The 27,907-nt window shown below is 52.3% G+C and overlaps 1 protein-coding gene across 2 annotated transcripts; it reads left to right on the top strand.

Moving 5' to 3' along the window:
* The first annotated feature begins 516 nt into the window (after positions 1-516).
* Positions 517-19,390, top strand: MUC20 (mucin 20, cell surface associated). Of its 2 annotated transcripts, none has more exons than XM_073359095.2 (5): positions 517-744; positions 8,634-9,962; positions 11,982-12,095; positions 13,427-13,512; positions 14,324-19,390. In XM_073359095.2, exons 2-5 carry the CDS (start codon positions 8,732-8,734, stop codon positions 14,396-14,398), a joined length of 1,506 nt encoding a protein of 501 aa, XP_073215196.2. In that variant the 5' UTR covers positions 517-744; positions 8,634-8,731; the 3' UTR covers positions 14,399-19,390. The 2 variants fall into 2 exon arrangements, with proteins under 2 accessions (XP_073215196.2, XP_073215195.2); XM_073359094.2 differs by lacking the exon at positions 517-744 and adding an exon at positions 6,427-6,616.
* The last annotated feature ends 8,517 nt before the right edge of the window (positions 19,391-27,907 follow it).

Below are 27,907 nucleotides of genomic sequence, written 5' to 3'. Positions count from 1 at the left end.
AGCCAACCCTGATCTGGATCCTCTTCCATGGACAAGGTTTCATAGTGGGGTGAAAAAATTCCAAGTTGCAGCCTGCAATAAGTTGGTGGAGAAGCTTCCACTGCAGGACCAAATTGTACGGGATTTAGGGATGCTGCATCCTGAGATGAAGTTTCCCACGTTGGTCTCCTCAGAAGGAAAAAAGAAGGTCTGCCATGAGTGGAGAGGATGGTAGAATGAGGTTGCCTACAATGGCATATGGCCCACCTGCAACTGCTGTTAGCAAATATCTCCAATGGCTGGGCACTAGATGGTGAGGGTGTTGAGTTACTACAGAGCATTCTTTCTCAGGTGTCTGCCTGGTAAGTGTGACGATGTGACTCAGCAGGGAGGGGGGAGTGTTGACCTGGGAATGTGCCCTGGGGATGGGAGACCTGAGAGCCTGTCACCTGAGCCAGGAGGGGGAGGGGGAGGTGACACCTCTGCCCAGAAATGTGGACAGAGGCTGCAGCAGGGAACCTGCTGGGTGGGTTTAGTTTTCAGTTTGGGGCTGGGGAGAGGAACACAGGGAACCCCAGGGCTGGGGTCTAAGCTCCCTGCTCCCCCAGAAGGATGTGATTGAGGGGTCCTGGTTGTACCCACAAGCTCTGTTGTGGACTGTGTTCCTGTTGTCCAATAAACCTTCTGTTTTACTGGCTGGCTGAGAGTCTCAGTGGATCCCAGGAAGAGGGGTGCAGGGCCTGGACTCCCCCACACTCCGTGACAGTAAGTCTTGCCAATATGCTCAGGGTCAACTGATCGTCCTATTTGGGGTTCTCCGGGTCAGATTGGTGGAGACCCTGGGTGGTTTTTTTTTGCCTTCCTCTGAAGCATGGGGCGCGGGTCACTTGCTGGTTTGAACTAGAGTAAAGGGTGGATTCTCTGTAACTTGCAGTCTTTAAATGAAGATTTGAGGCCTTTCAGTAACTCAGCCAGAGGTTCTGGGCCTATTGCTAGAGTGGGTGGACGAGATTCTGTGACCTGCAGATGTGCAGGAGGTTAGAGGAGAGGATCATGATGGTCCCTTGAGGCCAAAAAGTCTATGAGGGGAATGCATTTCAGGCAGATTGTGTGGTGGAGGCAAGTGTTTGTGTTGAACAAAAGCGGTTCACAGGAGAAGCATTCCGCACATCTACCAAAACTGATCAAAGCTCTCTTGACTCTGCCCTATGATCAGGTTAGCGTCAAACGAGTGCTTTCAGAGCTGCGTAGAAATAAACCAGCGTTCTGGGGGTGTATGTCCAGGGAGCTGCTATCTGCATGTTCGTCCGACTCCTGGCTGCCGGGCGGAGAGCAGGACAGAGCGGCTTCTGCCTGAGAGAGCCTGCCTGAGTGGCGGCCTGCTCCCTGCTTCTGCTCGGCTGCCGGGGGTCAGGGGACCAATGAGCTGGAAACATGCCAGGGCGGAGAGGGAGGCCCTGCTGCCAGGGACCGGGGCTGAGAGAGCCGGAGCCTCCCTTCCCCCGCATGCTGCGCTCTGCCCTCTCCCCCACTGCCTCCTGTCCCCCGCCAAACAGCTGATCAATGGGTGGCTGGTGGGTGCTGGGCACCCACTATTTTCCCCTGTGGGTGCTCCGGCCCTGGAGCCCCCACGGAGTCGGCGCCTACGCTCTTGCTCACTTTGCTTTATCTCAGCAGGGCCTGACTTGAGTTCAGACCTTAAGCCTTACAACAGGCCTCATGTCTCGGGCTCTCTCTTTCTACCACCCATGGTAAAGAAATCTGAAGTCCAGGATTCACAGTAACCAAACTGAGTCCTCTCCACCTGGTCCAAACAATGCAAAAATACAACTCTCAGCCCCCTTCATCCTCCATCCCCTATTCCACCTGTCTGCTGCAGCCGGGGCATCTCACCTCCCCCAGGAAGTTGTCCCCAGGGCCCTCGGCCTTGCTGCTCAGGAGAGAACTGAGTGTGGAGCCAAGGGCTGCTCCCCCAACGAATTCTGCCAGCCCTACGCCATCCTTTGCAGTGCTGCTAACACGCAGCCTGTCTGGGTTTTGTTGCATTGGTTATTTCAGGGAGGTAAGGGCAGAGAGAAAACACGGGACTATGCTGCTTCATTTGCCCTGGGTCTCCTGGCCCCGCCTGTCGGGTCTGAAAAGGGAGCATTTATTGTGGCCGCAGATTAACAGAACTAGTGATTTTGGTGCATCCGTTTGTGGGGGCCCAACTTGGGACATCTGAAAGGGAGAAGGTTCAGAAAACCAGGCTGCCCTTGGTTGACCACCCAGAAAACGAAGGCATCCCCAAATCACCGCTCCCTTCTGAGAAATCAGACGGCTAACTCCGAGAAAGAGCTGGGAGAGTGAAAGGAAGAGTGAGAGAGGCGCTCTGAGGGCAGACAGAGGAACTGCAGCTCCTCATCCCGGTCGGTTCTCATTTCTCTGGACCCTGCTACTCTCTTCTTCCTGGCTGGGGCCCAAGTCTGTACCAAACTCCAGCATCCAGAGAACAAGTCCAACTCCAGGTGCTTATGATTCTTCTTTCCGTTGCAACTGATACAAACAGGATGGCAGGTGTGGTTGCAGGCGGTCTGGGTCCTACTTGCTGTGTGACCCCGAGCAAATCCACAGGACAATTTGATCCTAAGCGGCCATTGATTTGGAGATCCTCCGTTTTTGGTAACCGCCTTATGACATCTTGGTCCTGATCTGCAGAGGGGCTGAGCACCCGCCCCAGTCCCCCTGACCTTCTATTGGGAGCTGAGGGCACTCAGCACCTCTGACAGTCACACCCGAGGAGGGACACCCTAAAAAATAAGATCCCAAAATCTGAGGCCACTTGAAAATGCTGCCCTCAACTGCTCCCTGCCTCAGTTTCCTTAGCTGTACATTAAAGAGACTGATACTGGCCCACTTTGGTGACAGAGCCAGGGGCAGACACTGCTCTAGAAATGCCATGAAGGGTGTGACCATCACGAGGAAGAATTCTTAAGGAGTGAGAAGATCTGTCCTGTCCAAGGGCCGTACCTTATGCCCTGGATACACGCAAACATAAACACAGCTCTTTGTTATGGGTACCTATTATTTTGTGCTTACAATGAGGAACCTGAGAGGCCTTAAAAGGAGGGAAGGTTGTTTTCCATGGGCTAGAGCAGTAAAGTGGAGGACAGGACTCCTGGGTTCTATTCCCAGGTCTGTTACTGACTCACTGCATGACCTTGGGTGAGTCACTTCGCTGCTTTGTGCCTCAGTTTCCCCATCTGAATTGCAGCAGGTTCTGAACATTCCCCAAAGTTCCAGAATGGTGGGAAATTGGCTTTTCAGTCCATTCAGTAGCCACGGGTCAGCCACAAAGCGAGGAGCAGCTTCCAGACCCAAATGTCCCGGCAATTCAGACGCTTTGGTTCTGTGTGACCTCCACCAATGACCTTGATGGGCTGAGTGTCAAATGCATCTCACTTTGTGTGTTACAGGGTCTGAATAGGAGAAAGAGGAAATAGAGGGGGGAAAATCCCCCAGTAGGTGTGGAGCGGTGGCTGCAGATTGCCTGAGGGCCAGAAGCATGAAAGTGGTGCTAGCAGCCCAGGGAGATGCCGTGTGTAGCGCCGATTGTCATCAGCTGTGGGAATGAGGAACTTGTGCAAGGAACAGCTCTCGCTGTAACAACAGCTTTCAGTCATGAGGGGCACTGGGGAAGTGATGTCTGTAAACACCTGGGGGGAAAGTCCCCAGGCTGGGCTCACTGGTTGGCCACAGGCTGCCGCCGGCTTTGCGAGCAGTGCCCTGCAGCTTCCGCACTCATGGAGCACCCCAGAAAGAGCCCCGGGGGACAGGTCCCCAAAAGATCTGAGCACCGGCTTCCCCGGGCTCAGCACCCGCACTCGGGGCCGGCTTCCCCCAGGCTCGGCGCCCGCAGTCGGGGCCGGGTTCCCCGGGGCTCGGCGCCCGCCGTGGGGCAGGGAGCTGAGCTCCCCTTTAGGGTGCGGAATAAGGACTGCCCTGCTTGCGGGTGTGGGGGGGAAGGGGAGCAAGGCAGGGCCGGGCAGGGGAGAGCTGGGGTGGGGCGTGGAGGTGGCGCTGTGAGGCGGCTTCTGCTAATACCTTCGGCGGAGCGACAAGCCGTTACTGGCAGCTTTGTAACGTTGACGTGGGTGTTTGCGGCAGCCTGATCCATGACTCACACGGAAACAGAGGGCAAACGCGGGGCCAGATCCTCAGCTGGCGTAGATCGGAGTAACGTTGACTTCACTGCCGCCGTGCTGAGTGACGCCAGCTGAGGATCTCGACCCCTGTGAGTGGAGAAGCCACAGCTGCCTGCAGCATCTGTCGGAGGCATTGCCCTAGGGCTGGGTAATGAAGTGACTGGAATAAAGGGTACCAAGCCAGTGTCACACATGCACTTTGTCCGGGGCTCTCATACTCCTCCATGTCCCCTTTTAAAAAGACAGTCGAGATGGAAACAGCACAAATTATTTAATAAGCCCCCATCCCCCCTTGCCCTGCTCAGCGCAGGCCTCTTCCCTGCTTTGTCCTGGCTAACCAGGGCATCTCCCGCTCTTCGCTGGCTCTCCCATCTTGGAAATCTACACGATGTTCAACCACAGGCTTCCATCACCCGGCTTTATCCCACCGCTCTCTCCTGGCTGTTTAGCCCCTGCAGACGCAGGAAGGTGGCTCTCGGGTCGCCTCCCCTTTAACCGTCAGCCAACAGCACAATCTTTTCGGGTGGGTCTTCCCAAAGTACCTGAGTCTCATCAACTCCCTTCAGTGCTTGTCCAGGCTCAAGCCACGTCCACACTAGCCAGGTTTTGCTGGCGCGGCTATACCAGTATACCGTACCACCCAAGTACCCCAGTGTGGATGCGGCTTATAGCGGCAAAGCTGCGTTTCTGCTGGCATCGCTTATTCCACCCCACCCCCCTCCAAGTGAAACCAGCTAGACCAGTGAAAGCAGAGGTTTGCCAGGGTAGGTGTGTCTACACCAGGCACTTCTGCTGGCACAGCTTTCGGGGTGGAGATCACCCCAACATAGCTGTGCTGCCAGAAGACTGTGGTAGAGGCATGGTCTCAGATCTAATCTTTCCCCATAAGTTGGTCCCTTCAGTTCCTTTGATGAGTTTCTCTGCACTCCCTCTAATATTTTGCATGAACGTCGCTCCTTTTATCCAAGGACAAGAGCTGGTCAGAAAATATGGCGTGCGTGGGTGTGTTTGTTTGTATTCCCTGTGGAATTTTTCAAACTTTTTTGTTGAAAAATACTTGAAAACCAAACCTGTGGGGATTTTTTGGCAACTGAGCATGGAAAATATTCAGCCGAAAACTGCCCCAAACCGAAAATATTCAGCCAAACCCTTTGAAAACCAAATAATTCCCAGCTGAAAACTGCCATTGTGTTTCAGTGTCCCAGTGTCGAGGAACACCAATCCGGGCTGGGAAAATTTGCATGGAGTCAAAGACCCAATTTTCCAGAGAAGAAAAGGCTTGACCTAAAATTTTCAACCAGCCCTCCTGAGGAGCTCAAGACATTCTAAAGAGGGGGAAACTGAGGCCTGAGGTCACCCAGCGAGCTGTCTTGTCTACGTCAGAAAAGGACCAGCAAAGCTTTCTAGTGCGGACACAGCTTTTATACGCCCGCAAAAGTGCTTGAGCTGCTGTAGCATACACAGCAAAATAAGCCCTATTGGGCTTTTGCCAATATAAAAAAAGTCACCAAAATACCAGATTCCGGACATTATTAGACCAGCAGTAGTGTCTAGCATAGACCTGGCCTTGGTAGCAGAATTGGGGTGAGCACCCAGGTCTCCTGGCTCCCACACTGCTGTTGCAGTCACTCGTAACTGGCCACGCTGGGCACATACTGGGATACTGATGTGTCCAGAAATGCACCCCAGGGCTCGATAGTGCTGCATGGAGCAGGGCTCTCGCTCCTCCCCCTCTTCATTCAGTCCTTTGTAAAGGAAATTTGCCTGGGGGGGTGGCTCAGGATGGCCCTGCGCGGGGTGTTGGTGCTCCACCCAGAGCAGGGATGGTTTTAAGCCTGGCGTTTGATTAAACTTAGTAACCAAAAAACCCCATTGCTGTCCTGTCCTGCTGTGTGTCCTTTCAAAGCACCACAATCCCCCCTCAGCCGACCTTCAGTCCTTAAAGGGACAGGGCACAGGCGGGGGCTCTGGAACAATTTCTATAGCGGGGATGCTGAGCGCCATTGAACCAGCCTGTAACCCCTGCATATGATGGAAACCACTTCAAACCAGGGGGTGCAGCTGCACCCCCAGCACCGCTGGTCCTAGCACCTATGGGCACAGGTGAATCTAACCTCGCCGTTCCCTCATTTGCGCAGAATGTGCATCTGGTGACAGGGCATGACCTGGCTCATGAAAAAGCAAGTCGCTTTCAGGGTCAGGTGCCCGGAAAAAAAACACCTGAACACTCCACCTCCAAGTGAAGCGAACCAGGAAACCATGTTGCTAAAGCAAACAGAGGGTGAGGGCTCCCAGTAGGCGACTACCAGCACAGAGCAGACTCCTGTTCCTAGCCCATGCAGGCAGGGCACGCTGCAGATGTGCTAAGATGGGCTGGCAAGGTTCATGGGGGCTGGTTTTGCTCTTGGGCTTTCTGCTGCACTCTGGGTGGATCCTGCAAGCGAACACTGCTGGTAAGGGCTAAGTCTGTGTTACCTGTTTTATCTCAGCAGGGCAGGGGGGAAGGGGGTGGTTACGATATTGACCAATTTGTATTGCAGTGTTCAGTGAGCACATTAATTCTGCACATTCCAGAGGGGTTGTTTTCTGCCCTGATCTCTGATGCACCACTCTAGAGACAAGATGCTGCCTTTTTGTTTGCTTGTTCTTTGAGAAATTGGCTTTTACTGTTTCCTTCACACAAGCTGAAGGAGGCAACATGTAATTAACCACGAGAGAAGCTAGGGTGGGATAGAAAACAGAGAGGCCAGGCCAGGATCCAGGACTACGAGTGTCTGGAATATCACTCGCCTTGCACTGGAATATTAGAATAAAGGCCTTCACCACAGGGGCCCTACAACGCCATCAATCTTTCTGTCTGCTTCCATAGATGTTACTCCCTCTACATGTATCCCACAGCCGTCCCGTTCAGGGAATTCTGCACCAGTGCAGGGGCCGATTCTGATCTCCCCAGGGTAAATCCGGAGTAACTCCACTGCAATTTGTGATGTTACACCCGGGACATGCGATCCGACCTAGGCTCACGAGGGTAGAACATCAGAGCCGAGATCCATCCGTGTGGCTATGAAAGCCGAATTCCCCCTCCGTTTCCTTTCTGTTTCTGTGCCGAAGGGATTGTTTAAACAGGAGCTCGCTCGTCTGCGGCATGCTCTGAGGGAGCCCGTCACAGCGAGGAGGAAGGAAGAGCTGTCATTGTGGTTATTTTTGTTAATTAAAACCAGCGGGGCTGAGTCTCTGCTCGGGCGCACAGCTTTGGCACCAGCACAGGTCCACCGACCTTAATGGAGTCACTCCTGATTAACACTGGTATAACAGTGAGAGGCAAAGCCGGCCCAGTTTCTTGAATTCATCATGATAATAACACATAGCAACTTTTGTACTTTACAAAGAAGGTCAGTATCACGACCCCCATTTTACAGATGGGGAAACTGAGGCACAGGGAGGGGTCGGGGCAGTAAGAGGTCAAAGGGCTCCTTCTGTTGGCTGACGTGACACCCTAGATGTAGCCCCAGTTTATGTATTTATTTGTTTCCCAGTCTGTGTATCTTGGTGAACCAGGCAGCAGACCTTGGGGAGAGCAGCCTTTGATTAAAAACTGCCTGTGATATCAGTTTCTAGGTCCTTCTAGGAATGCAAAATGGAGCTGGGATTCCCACAGGGGCCGGCCGTGTCCTCCCCTCTTTACACAGAAGCCAGCCCTGTGTTTCTCTGCAGCCAGCACAATGGGTTTCCCCCCCCAAAACAGCCTCTGAAGTGAATTGAGTCCCTGTCACCAGGGTCTAAATTACTGAGGACTGGTCCTGGCTGAGAACACAGGTGCTGATCATAAAAATGCAGCATTGAAAATAAGTCCTCCGATTACGGTGTCACTCAGCGGCCACCCGCGCTGCTACGACCAGCCAGAGGTGTAAGTCTCCTGGGCCGCACTTTGCCTTTCTTTGCTGGCTGCCTGTTGCAGGTGCCTAGCGCTGGCTCAGTGGTGTGAGGTGTCTGAGGGGGAGGAAGTATCAGGCAGGCAAGTTTGGGGACGTAAGGAGGTGACACAGTAACAAAGTGGACACAACACTGACAACATAGCGGTGGGTGGCTGTGTGAGCTCCAGAAACGTTCTGGGCGCTCCTGAGGGGGGACCTGCCCAGCTACCACCAGCAAGCGGGAAGGCTGGGGCTGGCGCCCCCCGAATCCCAGAGCGTGAGGAAGTTGGGCACCTGAGATAACATGGAACCCACCCCAGAGGCGGTGAGGTCGTTGGGCCATGCGGGAAAAGCAGCAGGCCGAGTGTTGGCCATCTGGGGAACTTCCCAAGGCTGGGAGGTTTGCAGCCTGTTAGTCACTCAGCAGAGCTGCGTTCTACTGGATGATGACAATAAAAGGGAGCGCGCGGGCTGCCGGGCTCGCTGCGGAGGTGATTTCAGTCATTACTGGGAGAGCGAGAGTCTTGCGCCGTTGACTGTTCACATCTATTTACAGCGGCGGGGATCACAGGAACAGACCCAGAAGCTCCGGCACCCTCCCCAACAGACCCTGCTACCCCAGCGCCAAGTGAGACCCCAGCTCTACCGGCCACCATGACAGCAGCTTCGGCCACTGGAGCAGCGACTGTCTCTAGCCAGCATGGTACAAGCACAGCCGCCGAAGCCACCAGCCCTGCAGCAGAGGCCAGCCCAGCAGCCCGGGCTGCCCTCACGCCATCTGAAACCACCTTAGCGGGCAGCACGGCGACAGACAAGAGACTCACGGCAGCCCCACTCAGTTCTGTGACAGCTGAAATCCCCAGTGCAGCCCCAGAGACACGTGTCCATTTTACCCTCCCACCGGCTGGAACCCCTGCTGGTGCGACCACCACCCCAGCCGCAGAAACCACCACAATGGTCACCCTCGCGATGGGGAACACAACCGGACCAAGAACGGATCCCACTCCCGGAGCAATGACAAGCACAGCCTATCCCTTCTCTACAGCAGCTGCATCTAGGTCTACGGCAGCAGGGACAAACACAACCGCACAGGATACCCCCCCACGGGTGCTAACTACACCGGTAGCGGAATCCACACCAAATGCAACCCCAGCTTTACCGACCACCAGCTCGGCAGCAGAGATGGCCAGAGCCAATGCTGCCATCAGCCAGCCCGGCGGAACCGCAAAGACAGCGACCCTGACCACAGCAACCGAGGCTGTCCCCACGCCAGCCGACATGACACCCATGGCAACTCTGACCAGCGCAGGAGAAACCTCCCCAGCAGATCCTACAACCACCACACACCGGGAGACAACTGCAGGAGGAGAGACACTCACAACAGCCTCTGTGGTCGCCATGCCAGACACAACCACAACTCAAGGGGCTATCCCCACAGCGACAGAAACCAGCCCTTCACTGAGGGTGAGTACCAGGGCTGCTGAGATCACCGCACCAACGCCTGTCACCGCGTCCACGACGGAAACAGCATCAAGCGTGGGCTCCAGCACAGAAACTGCTCCGGCGGCCAACAGCCCCACTGGCGTGTCGCGTACTGCAAGGAGCGAGAGCACAGCCCCAGGTCCTCACACCGCGGCAGCAGAAAGGGGAACTCCAACAGACACCGTGACAGAGACACTCACCACCGACAGAACAGCCAATGCCGCAACGGCCGGCAGCTCCACGGCAAGAAGAGAGGTTCCCCGAACAGTCCGTGCTACCGCCGTCCCAGCTGGAAGCACGATGGTTAAATTCCCAGCTACAGCTAGCCCCACTGCGGCCGCACCGAGCAGCAAGGTGCCCCCGGGTACCACTCCCGCCACTCAGAACTTCAGTGCAGCTCCAAGTAAGGGGTACAGCGTCCGGAAGTAAGGGAGGTGCTGTGCCGAGATGCATGGCCAGCCGTCTGGGAGAGGGAGGCAAGGATGGAGCAAGAGGCAGTGTCGGGACTGGGCCGGGAGGGAACCAGGTTTGAAGTAATGGGTATTTGAATATCAGGATGGCAGGGTTTCAATGTCATTGGAACGTGGCGCGGCTGGGTCTACGCAGGAAAGACCCAATTGCGTCAGCCCCACAGAAGGTAATAACGCAATCCTGCTCCGGGGGAGATCAGGCGTTACAAATGGGCCACACCAACGGCCGCCTTCGGCCCGAGGTTGGGCCCTGAGTGCAGCTTGCGCAGCCTCTGGAACGCAGCACTCAGCGTTTATACCAGCTTCCCCGTGACCACGGGCGTCAGGGGTGGCTGGGATTTCCTGAGCTGGCATAGCAGGATGGGTTTGGGCTTTCCCCTTGGTACCGAGCGGATGGAATATGGGTTTCTCTGTAGCCAGCACCAACGGGGGGGAGTCTGTTTTTCAGACAGCCGCACAAGCCATTCCGAGCCCTGGCCCCCAGCTCACAGCCGGGCGCGGCGCTCATCCCGCCAGGCAATAGCAGCACACACGACAAGTCCACCCCAGTCCCCCACCACCCCCGCTCCTGCTGCTCGCACAACAAAGGGCCTTCGGTATGGAATGAGTGTAAATATTCCCCTGTATTCCTGCAGGACGAACTTCATCCTTGGGCAGAAGGGCCGTGACCTGGCCTAGGTGCCGCTTAGGGCTTTTCAATAGATCTTAGTGAGCTTTATGAGGTTCAGGAGCCCTGTGCCGGACCTCTGCAGAGGAGTGAATTTCACCTTCCTCGCCTAGTCCCGTGGAGCTGCGCTAGCTTGGTGCGGCTGGCACGGGAAGAGGTACAGAAGGTATCTGGAGTGTTTGCCTGGGTGCATGATTTCCAAAAAGCCGGCGTGCTGCAAAAAAGCAAACCAAGCATTGGACATGTAACCACTGCAGGGCCTTGTTAGCCACCAATAACAAGGGGGCACATTCATGTGCTAGGTGAGGGCTTGGGAGAACCCAAACAAGGACATGTTGTGCTGTGGATAAATGCTTCCACGCCGGGAATGGCAGAACATGTGAAATGGGAACCCAGTGGCATGGGGGATGATGTCGGAGAGGCAAGGGAGGAATCTGGGAATTCATTTGTGTTCTGAAAAATCATCATCCTACAACTTCTAATAAATAAAGACTCCCCTAGAGTATATAGCCAGATGGATGTGTGTACCCCATCTGGGCTTGGGTTCTCTGTACAGAGTTTTGTCAATTTCTCTGACCTTTATTATTTGATTACTAATATGGTTTGAGAGATGGAAGGTGTGTGTAACACTCCTCCACCACCGGTCATCAGCAAGGTTTGAACTCTGAACTGTCCACTTGAGGTAAAGGAATAACTCCATTAGCTGGCAGGAGTAGTAGGTTGTTATCCTCTAGGTGAACCAGCCACTGTGTGGGGCGAGGAGGGGCACACCACTAACTTTACAAGTGTGCTACATTTCAGCTATAGTTTATTACATTCCAGCACAGATTATAACCCTGAAAAACACATTGTCTATATGTGGGTTTGTCTACACATGAAAATGAATACAGAATAAACTAGGGTATAAATTAAAGCAGATTAACTATGCCTGCTTAACTCCCTGTGTGGACGCTCTCATTCCAGAATCAGAGTGTCTTATTCCCAAGTAGCTGAATCCACTTGCAAAGAAGACATTATTATTCTGGAATAAGAGCACCCACCCATAGATTTAAGCAGGAATAACTGCATGTAGACAAGCTCTGTTGTGGAGAGGGGAAACTCAGAGGTGGAGGTATCAGAAGCCGAGGAAGAAGTGGCAGGTTTATGCTGGTTCTTTCCTCAGAGACAGGACTTACAGAAGAAGGAAAATGCTTGGCTTTTCAGAGCTGGGCTCCCCTCCATTGCATCCAGCGCAGTATCTGCATGTCTCTGCAGACAGCACTGATGGCAGCTTTCTTTTAAACAGCCACGGAATCCGCCGCTAGGCCTAACTCCACGGCCCTGCCCTGGGTCCCAGGTGTCACGACGGAAGAGCAGAAAACAGCGCTGCCCAGCTGCCACCCTCCAGCTGCCAACGCAAGTAAGGGCTGTAACTGCTGGGGGCAAGTCCTCATCCCTGCTTGAGTGGCCGGGCTGCGTGCTGGCAACCGAGAGAAAGGGATCCTCTTGCCAGGCCACGCCATGGCAACTGCGGCATCCTCGGAGCCTCTGCTCCTGAATGGCTAGTGGATCTGGGCAGCCGCAGGCCCACCAGCCCTGCCCCCTGCTGGTTCCTCTCCCCTCAGCTATGGGAGGTCTGGCAGCGAGTGCTGCACCCCTGACAAGCCCGACGTTCCACAGGTGCCTTTGTAGTTTGTAGTTTTTAATCCCCCTCCCCCAGATCAGCTGTGCCATGAATTGAGAGACCTTGTCTCTTGCTTTCTATGCACAAGGAGGTCTGTTCTCCAGCCGGGGTCTCCGGGGATTCCTGGCCAAGGACCATGGGCCAGGTCTCGAGCTGAATGTCCAGCTTGCTGTTCCGGCCTGTCTTTGGGAGCCGGAAGGGCGTTCCGGTACAATGGCTTATGAGGGATTGGTCCAGGAGTCCCCGGAGTCCTCACCCGCTGCCTGGATGCGATAGACAGTGACACACAGAGCCTGTGAATCGAGGGCAGAGCTGGCCCAAAGCAATATTCCCTCTAATTTTTGACAGGCCGTGTGCGCAAAAAATTTCTTCTGTACACATTTTTGTGCTTCTGGGAAAATTTTTGAGCACACGGTGTTTCGCCGTGCGCGGGGTTTAGGGTCTGTGTGGGCGTGCACACGCCCACAGCTTAGAGGGAACAGTGGCCCAAAGGGTTGGTTTAGGGATTAGAAAGGAGAGGAAGGGTGATCTTGTGATAAGGCATCGGGCTGGCTTCAATTCCCGGCTGTGCTGCAGACTCCCTGTGTTCCCTTGGGCGAGGTACGCGGGGTCTGCAGGGTCTGCAGTTAGACACCCGCAGCCAGCCCGGGCCAGCTGACTCGGGCTAAGTGGTTGTTAATTGCGGTGGAGACATTCGGACTCCGGCTGGAGCCCAGGCTCTAGGACCCCAAGAGGTGGGAGGGTCCCAGAGCTCAGGCTGCAGCCCAAGCCTGTCTACACTGCAGTTAAACAGCCCCTTAGCCTGAGCCCCAGGAGCCCGAGTCAGCTGGCACGAGCCAGCTGTGGGTGTCTAATTGCAGTGTAGACAGACCCTGAGTCTCTCTGTGCCTCAGTTCCCCATCTGTACAATGCTCTTGTCTATTTAGATTTGGGGCAGGCTCCTTCTCATTCAATAAGTATGTACAGCACCTAGTGCTATGGGGCTCTGATCTTGGTTGGGGAGTCTATATACTACTGGGATGGAAATTCTTGGTAACCTAATAATAATTTGCTCTCTCCATTCCTAGCTGGTGCTCACATCTTCCTATCGGTGGGACTCACCACTCACCTGAACCTCAGGGAGCCCCAGGTTAGGCGTCTGGTTTTGTCCAAGGTGAGATTTGTGAAACCTGACATCTCTAACACAGAATGTCAACGCAGCGTATGAAGTAGGCCGCCAAGGGGTTTGCCTTTAAAAGCAAAGGTTGAAGAGTTGGGGCTGAATAGCCGCTAGCACTGTAAAAAGATGCAGTCCATGGTCCAGAGGAGGATTAAGGTTTCCTGGGATCCTGGGCCAGAGCAAGTGGGGAACCCCTCCCCACCCCTTCTGCCTGTGGCCCCGCCCACAGCCCCACCCCTTTCCGCCCCTTCACCAGGGCTCACCCTTGTTCCACCCAGGGTCCCCCCCACGCTGCCTCCCCCACTGCAGCCCCGCAACCCCTTTTGCTCCTTTCTCCTCCCCCACACCCCACTGCAGCCCCACGACTGGAGAAGCTCTGTCCCTGCACCATGGCCCAGGGGCGCAGTGGGGAATGAGAGCTCCTCCAGTCCTGGGGCCGGGTGCTGAGGCTTCCTCCCCTGCCCCCCCAGCTTCTGTAGGGGACCAGGGTCAGGGCGCTCGGGCTTCTCCAGCCCCGCCTGCCCAGTGCTTCTGCCACAGAGTGGGGTTGGGTGCAGGGGCTTTCCCTGCTGCCCCATGGCTTCTGCTGGGGAAAGGGTTGGGGCATGCTGGGTGTGGGCGGGGGGACGGGGGGTTTCCCGCTTCCCACGGCTTCTGCCAGGGACAGGGTCAGAGGCTGCTGGGGGGGATTTTCCCGCCTCTCCTGCCCAGTGCTGCTGCCACAGAGCGGGGTTGGGACACGGGGGCACTGTTTTTGCAATATCCTCATGCTATGTGGGTTTCATCCCCGTGCTTTTCCCCGCAGCTTGAGCAAGAGCTAAAAATGAAGTTCACATGCACTGAGTTCAATGTCCTCTGGAAAGGAGTCCGAGAAAAGTGAGCAGTGACTCTGCTGGCCCCCAAGGAACCGCCGGCTTCGTGTCTCGGTACCACAGTGAGCGGGACAAGGCCCACGACACGAAAGGGGACCACGACAGGCCACGCGGCTGCAGCTACCTGTGCTCCTCAACTCCGGAGTGGAAACCGGAAGATACAGGTTTAACCCCAGGAGAAGAAATCTCTCTTCTGCATGCTGAGACCTCAGGCTTTCTTATGCCATAACCCTCCTGGACTCTGGTTCTCAAAGGCCAAAGCCCTTGGGAGATTCCATAGTCAGTAAGAATTCAAAAAAGAGGTGAATGCTCTTTAAAGGTCCCAGTGAAGATGAAAAATGTCAAGTCTGGAGATTTCCCCTTTCCGTCCTCTCTTCCTGTATGAAAGGAGCCAATGATTTGAATTGCAAGCTCTTGGGGCTGTCTCTGACTATATATATGTACATCCTAGCACCATATCTCAGTCGCAGCCACTAGGCCTTGCTGTCATATAATCAATAATATTGGGATCTTGTGGGCGAACAGCGAGTGGAGGCTCTGACTGCTGCTGCATTGTTGGCTGTCCAGGTGCAGGCGAATCCTGCGAGCCCAGGGTAAAAGGAATTGTTTTTTCCAAGTTATGTTTATGTTTTGGGTCGTATTGACCCTGGACCCAGAGAAATGGAACGGGTCACCCATCAGGGACCAGAGAGGCTAACCTCCCTCCCAGGATGTGTCCCCAGCCCTGCTGCCTGCACTTTCGTTCTCTGGAATAAATTCTTGGCTGTAAGATCTGGGCAGTTGTTTCCGTGGTTCCCACCAGCCCCCGGGGTGGAGCGGGATGTTTCTCTGTCTGTTTCCAGAATGAGTCGTTATCTGGCAGGTGGTGGGCTGATGGGCCTGGAGATGAAAGTCTTCTGTCTACCACTCAGCTGGAGCGAGGACTGCATTGGTGAGAGCTTTCCCACACTGTCCTGCCAATGTGCCTCCCTCAACCATCCTCTGGAACAGAGAGAAAGGTCTTTGCAACCCAAGGCAATGTGCAGTGAATGCTAAGCACCGCATAGGGCTTAAGGGCAACTTAAAATATAAGTAGGCCTAGTGCGAACCCCCCAGAGAGGAATGAATTTCACCCCCCCTAGTCATTAGCTCTCTGCCTCCTTCCTGGGCCCAGCCCTTCCAAACAACAGTAGCAGGGAAATAAATAAAAGAAAAATCTCTTCCTTGTTCCTCTTTGGCAGTGAACATTCAGCCATCCTGGCACGCCCGGGGAGTGTCACTCCAGCAATGCGCTCTGTGTTAGCAGCAGGAGCTCCGCAGGGCAGAAGATGGCCTCACCCTTTATTCACACCCCTGCTCAATCATTATTCCTCCTTTTTGACCCCTGTTTTGCATTTTTCATAGTAGTTTGCTCCTCCTGACAGCTGCAGCCCATCCGCTTAGCAACACAAGCCACTGTGAGCACACCGCTTAGGGACTCTCTGCAGTGGCTCCCCACTGAATGCAGAGTCCATTTTACATCTTTGTCCTGATAGTTAAAACCCACCCTAGTACTGACCCTGGCTACCTGGGAGTATGAAGGAAGCAGTGATGGAAACCCAGTTCTGCAGGGTCCTTTGCTGGATTTTTCCAGTCCCAGCTAAGCAGTTTGTCCCCTCCCCGAGGCAAATGAAACTAGTAATTCATTAACTGGTCAATCAGCCAGATAAAATCACACTGAAACAATGATTAGTTCGAGCAATTTTTTAAACCTTCCCCTTGTTTTAACAACTCCAAAAAAACAGAATTTTGGGAATTTCAAGACCAAATCAAATAATAATTTTTTTTTTATTTAATCCCTGGCCTAGCACTGGATTCAGACTGGAAATAAGGTGTAACGTTTTTAACCGCGAGAGTAATTAACCACTGGAACAATTTACCCAGGGTCGCAGTGGATTCTCCATCACTGGCAATTTTAAAATCACAGTTGGATGTTTCTCTAAAATATCTGCTCCTGGAATAATCTGGGGGCCATTCTCTGGCATATGTTATGCAGGAGGTCAGACTAGCTGATCACAATGGTCCCATCTGCCTTGGAATCTAGGAATTCTCAGTTACACTCTGGCCCCTGTGAGCTGCTCGGGCAGAATAACGGGGCCTCAAAGAGGACAGAAATGGACCCTGAAAATACACTGGCGGGTATAGAACTGAAGACTAGTTTCATGATCTCAGAGAACCCCAAACCAGGGCATAACAAAATGACCATTATCACATGATTTGGGTGGGCAAATCTCTTTACCAGTTAATAATTGTATTTGTTATATTCTTCTTTGCCCTCACCCGTGAAAAAGCTTGGACTTACTTTATTGTATAATCTGATAATGGTTCTCTACTCCGGCTTAGTTACTGTTCTTTTCTTTGTTATCTTTATTAGCTGTGTTAAAATAATTTTAAAAGCCCACTCTGGGCACAACTGGGTGCGATCTGGGATGGCCCCCCCGCTGCCATTCCCCCTTCAGTTCTGCCCCCCTCCCACATCCTGTGCCCAGCACAGGAATGGAGTAACTGAGGACTTGGGGTCCTATTCAGTGAAGTGTGCGTGTTCTCCTCGGCTAACATGCTGAACTTCCAATGCTGATCTGAGGAATTCACCCTCTTATATTTGTGGAGAGAGGGGAGCCCCTAAAAGAAGCTATAATGACTTGCAAACTGATTAGGCTGGAATAAACCTTACCCAAGCATTGACCAGATCCCAGGAGCATGAATCTTATCTGAAGTTAAACAAATCTCAGTTAAATTGTAGGTTCTTCCCACCCCTACGAGTGGCCTGAAATGCTGAACGTGGCACTGCTGGATGCTGCTGCAACACATGATCAGCCATAAGGAGGCGGTGAGAGGTCACATATAGCTCAGTACATGGACCATGGAGCGGGTAGGATGCATCATATGTTCTGGGCACCAGTCGCACACTGGCAGCCCTACCCATGTGTGTGTCCAGCGCCTGGTTTCCCCCCTTTGTTGGTTTGCCTTTCCCTGTCTGTGTGCAATGGGTGTGCAAGGACCCAGGAATCATAAGGATGTTTGGCCCTTCGCGGACGTATGGGGACTGACCCTATTTTTCGTCCCGTGTGGGATTGTGCTGCTGGTGTGTCCCAGTAGGAGCACGTTCAATACGGTGGCGGTAAACTAACAGCAGCTACACCCATATCTGCGACATCTCTGCCCCTCCTGCACATGGACCCCGCTGGCCTTTTTCCTTTTCCAGGAATCCAGGAGGCGTGGGCTGGGTGACTCCCCATTGTCACGAGACCGAGACTGGTGTCGGAGCGCAGCTTCCCAGCGGGAGACAGGACAATGTACCTGCAGCTCTCGCCGTTGTCACCTGCCAGAGAGGTTCTCGCACATTGCATTTTGCACACCACTTCGGAAACCATTCCCTTGTGGACCCCGTCTGGTCCCAGTCCCGCACCGGCCGTGCAGAGTTCTGTCTGCTCTCATGGTCCTGCCGGCCACGAGAGAGGTCTCTGCAGACCAGCAGTGGTCCTTTCTTAGGCCATAGTCTGAGCATCACTGATACGCCTCATCAGATACAGTGGTGATGGGAACCAGGTGGGTGGATGGACGGATAACAGGGCTGATGCAAGTTGGGTTTCTCTTCCAACCTCCAAGCCCAGGGAGCAAAGCTGCTGGTTCTGATTCTCTCCCACATCATGCTGCATATATAAAACACAGAAGACCCCCTTATGTAAACTGAGGCAGAGCCTGTGTTCCCAGCCAGGAGCCCGGCTAGTGCCCTCTCAGAGACTAGACTGCTCACCTGTGTTGTTTGCACTCTCTTTACCTCCCCCCTACCTTTAAAGGTAAACAGCTCCGATATGTGGGCTGGCCCTAAGCAGTACGTTTTCCAGGGCCCTGCGCTAAGTAACACATAGAATCATTGAAGTGTAGGACTGGAAGGGACCTCGAGAGGTCGTCTAGTCCAGTCCCCTGCACTCAAGGCAGGACTGTGTATTATCTAGACCATCCCTGACAGGTGTTTGTCTAACCTGCTCTTAAAAATCCCCAATGATGGAGATTCCACAACCTCCCTAGGCAATTTATTCCAGTGCTTAACCACCCTGACAGTTAGGAAGTTTTCCCTAATGTCCAACCTAAACCTCCCTTGCTGCAATTTAAGCCCATTGGTTCTTGTCCTGTCCTCAGAGGTTAATGAGAACAATTTTTCTCCCTCCTTCTTGTAACAACCTTTTATGTACGTAAAAGCTGTTCTCATGTCCCCTCTCAGTCCTCTCTTCTCCAGACTGAACAAACCAAATTTTTTTCAATGTTCCCTCAGAGGTCATGTTTTCTAGACCTTTAATCATTTTTGTTGCTCTTCTCTGGACTTTCTCCACTTCGTCCACATCTTTCCTGAAATGTGGCATCCAGAACTGGACACAATACTCCAGTTGAGGCCTAATCAGCGGGGAGGAAAGCAGAAGAATCACTTCTTGTGTCTTGCTTGCAACACTCCTGCTAATACATCCCAGAATGATGTTTGCTTTTTTTGCAACAACGTTACACTGTTGACTCATATTTACCTTGTGATCAACTATGACCCCCAGACCCCTTTCTGCAGTACTCCTTCCTAGGCAGTCATTTCCCATTTTATGTGTGTGCAACTGATTGTTCTTTCCTAAGGGGTGTAGTTTGCATTTTTCCTTATTGAATTTCATCCATTCATTCATGTGGGGTTCTATCCAGGTTCCACCCCATTTACACCTTCATCTCCCACTTCTCTGTGCTCACAGCACCCTCCCTGGATGCAGGGAACCTCAGGCTGTGGAGCGACTGGAGGTTGTGATTGAGTGTCTGTGTTCTCCTTTGGGTGTTGGCCAGCCCAAGAAGAGGATTGCCAATTTGTCTAGAATTATATGCAGTGGAGTAGAAATAAACAAAAAGTTTATTTGTAGGGCTGTTGATTAATCGCAGTTAACTCATGCGATTAACTCAAAAAAATTAATCATGATTAATTGCAGTTTTAATCGCACTGTTAAACAATAGAATACCAATTGAAATGTATTAAATATTTGGAATGTTTTTCTACATTTTCATATATATTGTATTCTGTGTTGTGATTGAAATCAAAGTGTATAGTATTTTTGATTACAAATATTTACACTGTAAAAATGATAAACAAAAGAAATAGTATTTTTCAATTCACCTCATACAAGTACTGTAGTGCAATCTCTTTATCATGAAAGTGCAGCTTACAAATGTAGATTTTTTTTGTTACATAGCAAAAACAAAACAATGTAAAACTTCAGAGCCTACAAGTCCACTCAGTCCTACTTCTTGTTCAGCCAATCGCTAGTTTTCTTTTCAGTTTCAAGTTGTTTCAGTGCTTTCCCATAAATTTGAATGGTCGCCCATTGTCTTTCCCTGGCTGGACAATAGATGGGTACTTGACATTGGTTTTGTGTAAACAGCTGGCTTGGAAGCACACACACACAACCAATAAACAGATCTCCTAATGCCCATCAAGTTGAGATCATTACAAGCTTTCATAACAGACTTTATTTGATATCTATTTGTACATAACAACGGTGTATGCAACCAGTTGATTCAATTGCTTATTTTTTTGCTTTCAGACCTGCTGTCCTCTTCTGGAGGTGTCTGATTGTTACAAGAGGGCTCCTTTGAGCTCTCCTCATTCTTGGCAGTGCGGAGCTGGGCAGTGGAGGATCTGGCCACTGGAGTAGGGAACCAGTAGGTTCTCTTAGCATTAGACGTTCTTGTTAAACCCTGGATTTGTGCTGGAAATGGCCCACCTTGATTATCATAGACATTGTAAGGAGAGTGATAACTTTAGATAAGCTATTACCAACAGGAGAGTGGGGTGGGGGAGAGAAAACCTTTTGTAGTGGTAAACACCCATTTTTTCATGGTTTGTGTGTATAAAGAGATCTTCTGTACTTTCCACAGTATGCATCCGATGAAATGAGCTGTAGCTCACGAAAGCTCATGCTCAAATAAATTGGTTAGTCTCTAAGGTGCCACAAGTCCTCCTTTTCTCTTAGCATCCAGCGATTTCTGGAGTTCTCTGCTGTTGAGTCTCTAAGCTATCAGAAAGGTTGCAAACAGGGTCAACAGGGTCCTGGTGTGGGGTTTATACTAGGGCTACGTGACCTAATCCTGAAGCTCTGCCTACGCCTTGGAACACCTCCAGGAAATTAGTCCTCCCACACAATGTCCCACTGGACTGATTTCGATGGCTGCTGACTCTATAACTTTGGACCCCAGGTCATGGAACAGATCCAAGGCCGGTATAATCAAGCCAACCTGCGTCACAAAGGAAGGGAAAGATTCCAAGGGCTTGCTCTGGTGCTGGACTCAGAAGGTGACTATTCCCACGGTTTGAACTGGAGCCAATGTGTACCAGCGGCCGCTCAGCGTGGCTCCTGGGCACTCAGGGATGCTGAGCAGAGAGAAGAGATGGCTCAGTTTTCCAGTGATCCTTGTGCCCCTTGGCCTGGTGACACCTCTCAGCAAATCAGGGCAGGTCCGGTCAATCAGGATGTGCAGCTGCAGGTCAGCTAGTGGGCCCAGGCTCAGCTGCAGGCCAACATGCCTGACACCTGCTCTGGGAAGGGGTATACAGCCGGTGCAGCTAGCTGCAGCTTGAGAAAAGCACCGTGCTCCCGACGCAGCCACATCCCGCCGGCAACAGCTGGCTCTGGCCTTTTGCCGCAGCAGCAGGCCTGGCTCCATTCACAATCTCTTTCAGAGGAGCGTGCTGCTCACGAGAGCCAGTTAATTGTACCAAGACCTTGCTGGGGGCTCAGTTCACAGGCTGCTGCTTGAGCTCAGAGGCCAGCCAGTAGCTGCCAGCCTCTCTCACCAGGCTGCTGAGCTGGTTGTTGAGAATTAATAAGACGGGTGCTGAGCAAATGCTGGCTGCCTCCTGGATCGCAGGACTGTTGACCAGAGAGGAGACAGTCTCCAATCCCTCCATCGCTGGAGCAGGCAGATGCATGGGAAGCTTATTAAGGCCTGGAGGGGAAACTGAAAACTGGTCACCCCAGGTGTCCTGGGGCAATGCCAGGTCACCAGGCAGCTGGAGGAGTGGAGCTGGCATGAAACATCGGGCCAAGGTGCAGGTATGGCAAAGGGTCCAGTAGGAGCTGTCAGAAGTAACCAGCTAACCCGAAGGAAACAGAGCCCCCATTCGGTCACAGGGATCCGTGCATAAGGATCCTGCAGCTGGTCCTGGGCGCTGGCTGATTCACGTCCAGTCCCGCCTCGGGGGACAGGGGGCAGCGCAAAGAGGCGGATACCTCCTTTATGTGCCCTCAAACCGTGGCCTGCCGGGCACTCAGCTGGTGTGGAGAAGCAATCAGGTGGTGCCAGCTGCCAGCAGCCGCAAGGGCTCACCAGAGTGTGAGTGTTCTGGCCAGGCCCCTTTCCCCTGGCCATGCCCCCTACGCTGGCAGGCTGGGAGAGAGCGACGTAGAGCCGGCCACACTGACCCTCAGCCTGGCATTGCTCTGGCCGCAGATCTGTGTGCTGGCCTTCGTAGACTGCTACCAGGGGAATCCAAATTGCTCCTCCCAGAGCCTGCATGGAGGCTAGCCACAGCCACTGCCCCAGTCTGGGGGCACCTAGGCACACTCTTGGGGTGCAGACCCTTTGTCTAGCAGCCTATCCTGCGAGCTGGAACCTGCTATCCAGTTGCCTAGCCCCAGGCTCCAGGCTGGCTCTTCAGACTCCCCTGTACTTAAATACACCCTCTCCCAGAGCTCTGGGGTACTGCGGAACCCTCCCAGAAGGCAAGAAGGTGGCAGTTGTGAAGCAGATAACAGGCACACACACTTTGCACAAATCTGGCACATTATTGCTCTTTTATTTCATCCTATAAAGCACAAGAGTGCATGGATCATTTAGTAAACAACGGACCTCCTGGCTGCAATGCCCCTCACTAGCTCACCTTTCCCTGGGAAGGCCTTGGGGGCCCAGCTGGGCTCAGGAAAGCAGGCAGGTTCACCTGCCCCATGAGCCTGCTACATGCTGGGTTGCTTCTCCCTCATGGAGACTTCTTCCCCACTGCTCCCTCTTCCCGTGCCGCTCTCTGGAGTTTGTACGCTCCCCTCTCCACACCTGGATTCCTTTGTTCCATCTTTTGGTGGCTTTCCACTGCTCTCCTCTTCCTCCCCCGATCAGAGGGGTAAGGGCTGCTCTACACTATAAAGTTAGGCCAGCTTAAAAATTTCCTGCCCGGTGCGATGTAATTAAGCCAACCTAACCCCTGGTGTAGACACCGCTGGGTCGAGAGAAGGATTCTTCCATCAGCCTAGCTACTGCCGCTCAGAGAGGTGGATTTCTTCCATCACCACGCTACAGTGCTGCTGTGGCATTTCTAGTGTCGACTTACTCTGAGATGAAACTGGTTTTCCAAGGTTGCAGTTACTCTTTAGCATCCTACTGTGACCAAAGTACCACCCTCAAATGTGAAATACCTTCTGATTGTCCTCAGGCTGAGGAAGTCATGCCTCTCGACCGGGCAAGACATAGAATCCTAGAATCTCAGGGTTGGAAGGGACCTCAGGAGGTCATCTAGTCCCACCTCCTGCTCAAAGCAGGACCAATCCCCAATTTTTGTCCCAGATCCCTAAATGGCCCCCTCAAGGATTGAACTCACAATCCTGGGTTTAGCAGGCCAATGCTCAAACCACTGAGCTATCCCGGGCAGAGAGACATTCATGATACAGCCATTTTGATAGAAACACGGTGTAATGTCAACCAGAACTTGTAAGCTGAAACAGATCCTCAAATTTGTCACGCCTCTGCCCCAGGGGAATCTCCAGCTGGCTTGTTCCAATTACAATGACTGTATGGCTGATTTGCACTGTTGGTGTGGTGCAAACCAGCCTTAATGATGCTGAGGACCTGGCCCACGGACACCCTGGTCATCAGTAAGGATCAAACTGGGTCCTTGGCTACCAACAGCCCAGGCCCCTGTCACTCGAGCTAACAGGGCACTTGTCTGGCTGAGTGAGCAGTGACTTGCCAGAGAGACGTGCTCAGATGCATTAAGTCAGTGTATTGCACACACCTGGCCCTGGGAAAGGCTCATCCTGAGAGTCTGAGGTACGCGGGAGTTCAGGTCCCACCTAGGGTCCATGGGTCCATTGCACATTCATCTTGGGCAGCCTGTATGGCACTTATCACAACTTTTACAAGGCTGTTACACAGAACGTAGCAGGATCTATGGTTAACCCAGCCCTTTCCAGTGCATTGGCAACCATGCTCAGTGCTATAAAACGATGGGGCGAGCCAAGTGAGATGTGCTGTAATCTAAATGGTATTGGAACAACTGCTCCATTCATTTGCTCAAAGGTTGCTGATGTTCTGTGTATCCCAGCTCAAACAACACTGACTAGTTGACAAGGCACGGTTGAGTTTAGAAATCTCTGTCAATAAATCCGCCAATAGCATTTGGACAGATCGTGGTTAACGTACATAGATTCTAGTCTAAAGACCATCAATAGGTGTTGTTATGACTCAGATTCAAAGCTATTATCAATCTTTCTTTATCCTACACAAAATCCCTTTATAGTTCTAATACCAAAGAGTGCATGCCATGCACTGCTGGATGGTTCTGATGCCCCTAGATCTTTACTCAGCTTCCTCTTTAGCCAGACTTTAGTTCCCTCTGGCATGCAGCTACATTTCTGTTCTACTAACCATTAGTCCTCAGTGCTAGTTTGATGCTAATGGGGACACACCAGGGTACTTAAAATATTATGGCATAACTTTGCTAATATCCGCTCAAAACCATGTTGTAATGTTTAATTATCCCTTCATTGTACTCCTGGCATGTTTCCTCCATGCTGTGCCCTTCCACTTGTGCTAAGCTTCTGGAGCCAGGTCTAAAACGACACTCCGTAGAACATTCAATTTCTTTCCTGGAGTGCCAATTTGTGAGGCTTAGGGACTAGATGTAGGTGACTCTTAGAAAATGCTGCAGAGTTTTGCTTTCCCTCATCAGCTCTGAGCATCATTGTCCATGTCACCAGATGGAGTTCTGGCTTATTTTGTTACATGTTTGTTTCACATGAAAGTAAGCGGAAGGGATTTGGGGGGGTTTCCCTCGGACTAGTTGCAAATGCAGGCATGAGCAGAGTGATTAGCTGCAGGCTGCTGTCTGTGTGTATTAGATCCCGAAAGCCAAAAGACCGTGACAGAAGTAGTGCATAAAGTGGGCCAAAGAAATACCTGAATCCTCTCATCCATTTCTCCTTGTAACAGAAACAACCCAGCAAGACCTGAATATTGGCTGGCCCCTTGGCCCAACAGGGGCAAAAATCACTATTTCCGCACTCTGCCGGTGGAACCCACCTGTTTGCTATCTGCAGCTGTTTGGAGAAGCTTGCAGGCTTTGCCAGCGGAGGAGGTTGTAAGCTTCTTGGGTGACAGATGGGCTGCAGCATTTAGGAGCTTTGGATTTAGTTGGCTTTTAGAGAAGGGAAGGTTTTAATTCTTCAAAGGTAAGATTTCCCCCCTGTGAAGAGAAGAAGCACAAGTCCTAGACACCACCAGAACCTTTCTTAACTGCCCCCAAAGAGGGCTTAAGTGGTGGTCTAGGCGTTGTACAGGCCCTTTGCAAAGAGGTGAATTATACCCTAAAGAGTGTACTTGTAATTTCCTACTTGTATCCATAGACTTTAAAATCTCCTCAACTGATTTGCTTCAAGACTGTCTTGTTTTTTAAACCTGAGTGAGATCTGCAAAACAATGAGATCTGTAAAACAAGACAAGTTTGAAGTGCCTTGTTTCTGCTGTTTGAGTTGTCTGGTTGGCACAAAATAGGAAAAGTGCAGTTTCCTCCCACGTGCCCTCACGTAACTCAGAAGCAAGCTGATGGGAGCAATTTTCCTCACACTTTAAAAAAAAAAAAAGTTAGCATTGGGCTGATGCCAAGATTGGAAAATTCCAGTCTCAAAGGAGCACGAAAAATGTATGCACTACTAAAAAGAATGGAAGCTGGAATTCAATCTTACTGGTACCAGATCTTATTCCATCCCTCATTAACCTTGCATGATTCTAAACTGATATCAGCTCACTGTGATATTTGTCTATATGTCCATTCATAAGCCATTTCCCCATTATCACCTGTGTCAGATTTCATATGCTGGTAACATGTGGCCCTTTCCTAGCTTTGCAAATGGGTTTGAATTGCTCTTGGCATTTGTTCCAAGTGAGCGGAGAGCCCTTAATGATTTGCAATCTGTGACCCCATCAGCAGTGCTAATGGACCGCTCCGGCACTGCTGGAAGCAGCGTGTTTCTACTCCCAGCTCTCATCAACCGTGATGTGACTTCACTTGGCATTTCCCTTCCAAGTGCTGCGGGTTTCAGGGCAGCTGGCCAGCCGATTGGGTGATGCTCGACTCTAGGGACACCCTAAGGCACTGCTCCCTGGAAGACTGTCCTGGGACACAACGTACTAATTGTTTGTTGCTTACAACACTAGCAATGACGCCTAGCAGCAATCACTTTGGGCGCTTGGAGGTATTTACGGCTAGGAAATGCATCTAATCTCTTACGACAGTAAATGATACTTCGATACGCTGCATTTACACGCCTTTCGTCCAAGGATCTCAAAACACCTTACAAATGGGGGCTAAGTAGCATTACTCTGTTTATTTGATGGGGGAAACTGAGGCACAGAGCGGTTATGTGACATAATAAAGAGTCGGTGCCCCTACTGGGGAATCAAATTCAGGTCTGATTCCTCTCTAGCCCTCTCTTCTCCTCCTGCCTCTCCCAACAAGCCCCAGGAAACCTCTACTTATCTTAGATGTCTTCTCAGGTGGCGGTGACAATGTTGACCGGCTCCTGACGTCTCCTGCAGTCTCTAGGCGCTGGGTTGCGCCTCTTTGGGTGTTGGGTGAGTTCACCGGTGTTGCGAGCTGCTGTGAAGTCTGAATGGGTTTTTGAGGCAAACATTTTGAGGCAAACAGCTATAGTGCTGTGCTGGGTGTGTTTGCCATGCCCCCATTCATCAGGCCCTGTGGATCACAGCGCTAGGGCTCCTCATGTAGGGGCCGAATGGTGGTACCTGGTGATCACAGGCACCTGGCACAGGTACCTGGTGATCACAGGCAAAATATGTTTTATTTTTGCACGGGTGTCTGGTAATTTCATCTCCTCCGAGGGTTTGCTGTGTGGTGTCCCTTATATCCTTGGCTTCCTGCCCCTTGGTGACAGGCATGGCGGTGGCTAGGTGTGAATTCAGAGTGTGGGGAGCGGTGTAATGTAGTGGGTATGGAAATGGATTGAGAGCCAGAAGAGCTGGATTGGATTCATGCCTCAACACTGGCACCATCAGGGACATTTGGTGCGCCTCTCTGGGAGTGTTGGGTTCAAATCCCACTTCTACCAGCATGTTTCATTAGCGATAAGTGATGCAGCGAGCAGGCAGAGTTATAGGAAAAGGATCTTCATTGAGCCGATGTGGAGGCCAGTGGTACGTGCCAAGAAGCCTGTGTTTATGTGGTAGCAGCCTGGTTCAGCGTGTACCCTCTGAACTCCAAGTGCTGCACCAGAGTTGGGCCCCCCTGGAGCCTGATCCTCTTTCTCCAGTTCCTCTCTTCATGCTAAAGTCACAGGGAAAATACCTTCTCCAGAAGGGCCCCAGTGATTCCTCCCTGGTGGAGGGAGTGAACTACCCCAAAGGCAGATGTCCCCCACCCCATTTGAACACGGGACCACTGTAGCATGTCGTTATGGTAGGAAGGAGCCAGAACCCCACCGGCTGCATGTGATGCATAGCACAGTTCAGAGCAGACTCTCTCCAGAGCCCAGCAGCCTCAGCTAGACCTTGTATGTAAAGAGTGGTACTTGCTGGTGGGTTAGTTTTCCCTGGCCACCATAGACCTTGGCCCAGATTCACAAAGGTATTTAGGTAGCTAACTCCCATTGAAACCAATGGGCGTTAAGCTCCTAACTAGCTTTGCCTCTGGCCCATGTTCTAAACGGGGTCCTGTGGCCCTACTGTTGATTTGAGCCTGGTTAGACACCCCCTACCGCCAGGGGCAGCTCCTCGTGGGGGGAGGCTGGAGGCGCAGGGCTTTCATACCTGTCTCTGATGCAGAAAAGGGGGTGAGTGGGCTGGTGGCAGGCAGAATTTCAACCAGCCCCCCAGGGTGTGTCTCTTCCCTTACATCCCCTTCCCAGTGTTCAGGGCCCCTAAACGGCCACCCAGGGCACCACGCCCCCGCCAGTCATGTTCTCCTGCGGTGTCTGCAGTCGCCCGTTGGGTAGCATGGGCACCCCTGGTATGCTTCTCAGCCCTGTGTGGTAGGGACCCAGGCGGGAACTCAAAGCCAAGTGCTGACGCTCGGACACTTCACTTTATTGCCGGGCACTCATGTGAGAGCGACAGGAATGTGTGTTCTCAGGGGCTGGCCAGGAACATGTACAGTAACAGGAAGCTATTGGGGAGGGGGTTTTCGGGTGGGGGTGGTGTGGGGGAAGAACATGAGGGGGCACAGGGTGTGATGCAATCATTGCAGCCCG

Source organism: Lepidochelys kempii, chromosome 9, assembly GCF_965140285.1.
Source record: "Lepidochelys kempii isolate rLepKem1 chromosome 9, rLepKem1.hap1, whole genome shotgun sequence".
In the NCBI taxonomy this organism is placed as follows: domain Eukaryota; kingdom Metazoa; phylum Chordata; order Testudines; family Cheloniidae; genus Lepidochelys; species Lepidochelys kempii.
Note: the sequence above shows the minus strand (reverse complement) of the source record. Positions and strands in the feature narration are given on the sequence as shown.

What these genes read in the sequence shown, in the direction of transcription:
- MUC20 (XM_073359094.2), top strand. Translation starts at nt 6,532, where the DNA reads ATGGGCTGGCAAGGTTCATGGGGGCTGGTTTTGCTCTTGGGCTTTCTG. An exon ending in CCTGCAAGCGAACACTGCTG is followed by an intron (nt 6,617 to 8,633) that starts GTAAGGGCTAAG and finishes ATCTATTTACAG; the next exon opens with CGGCGGGGATCACAGGAACA. An exon ending in CCCTCCAGCTGCCAACGCAA is followed by an intron (nt 12,096 to 13,426) that starts GTAAGGGCTGTA and finishes CTCCATTCCTAG; the next exon opens with CTGGTGCTCACATCTTCCTA.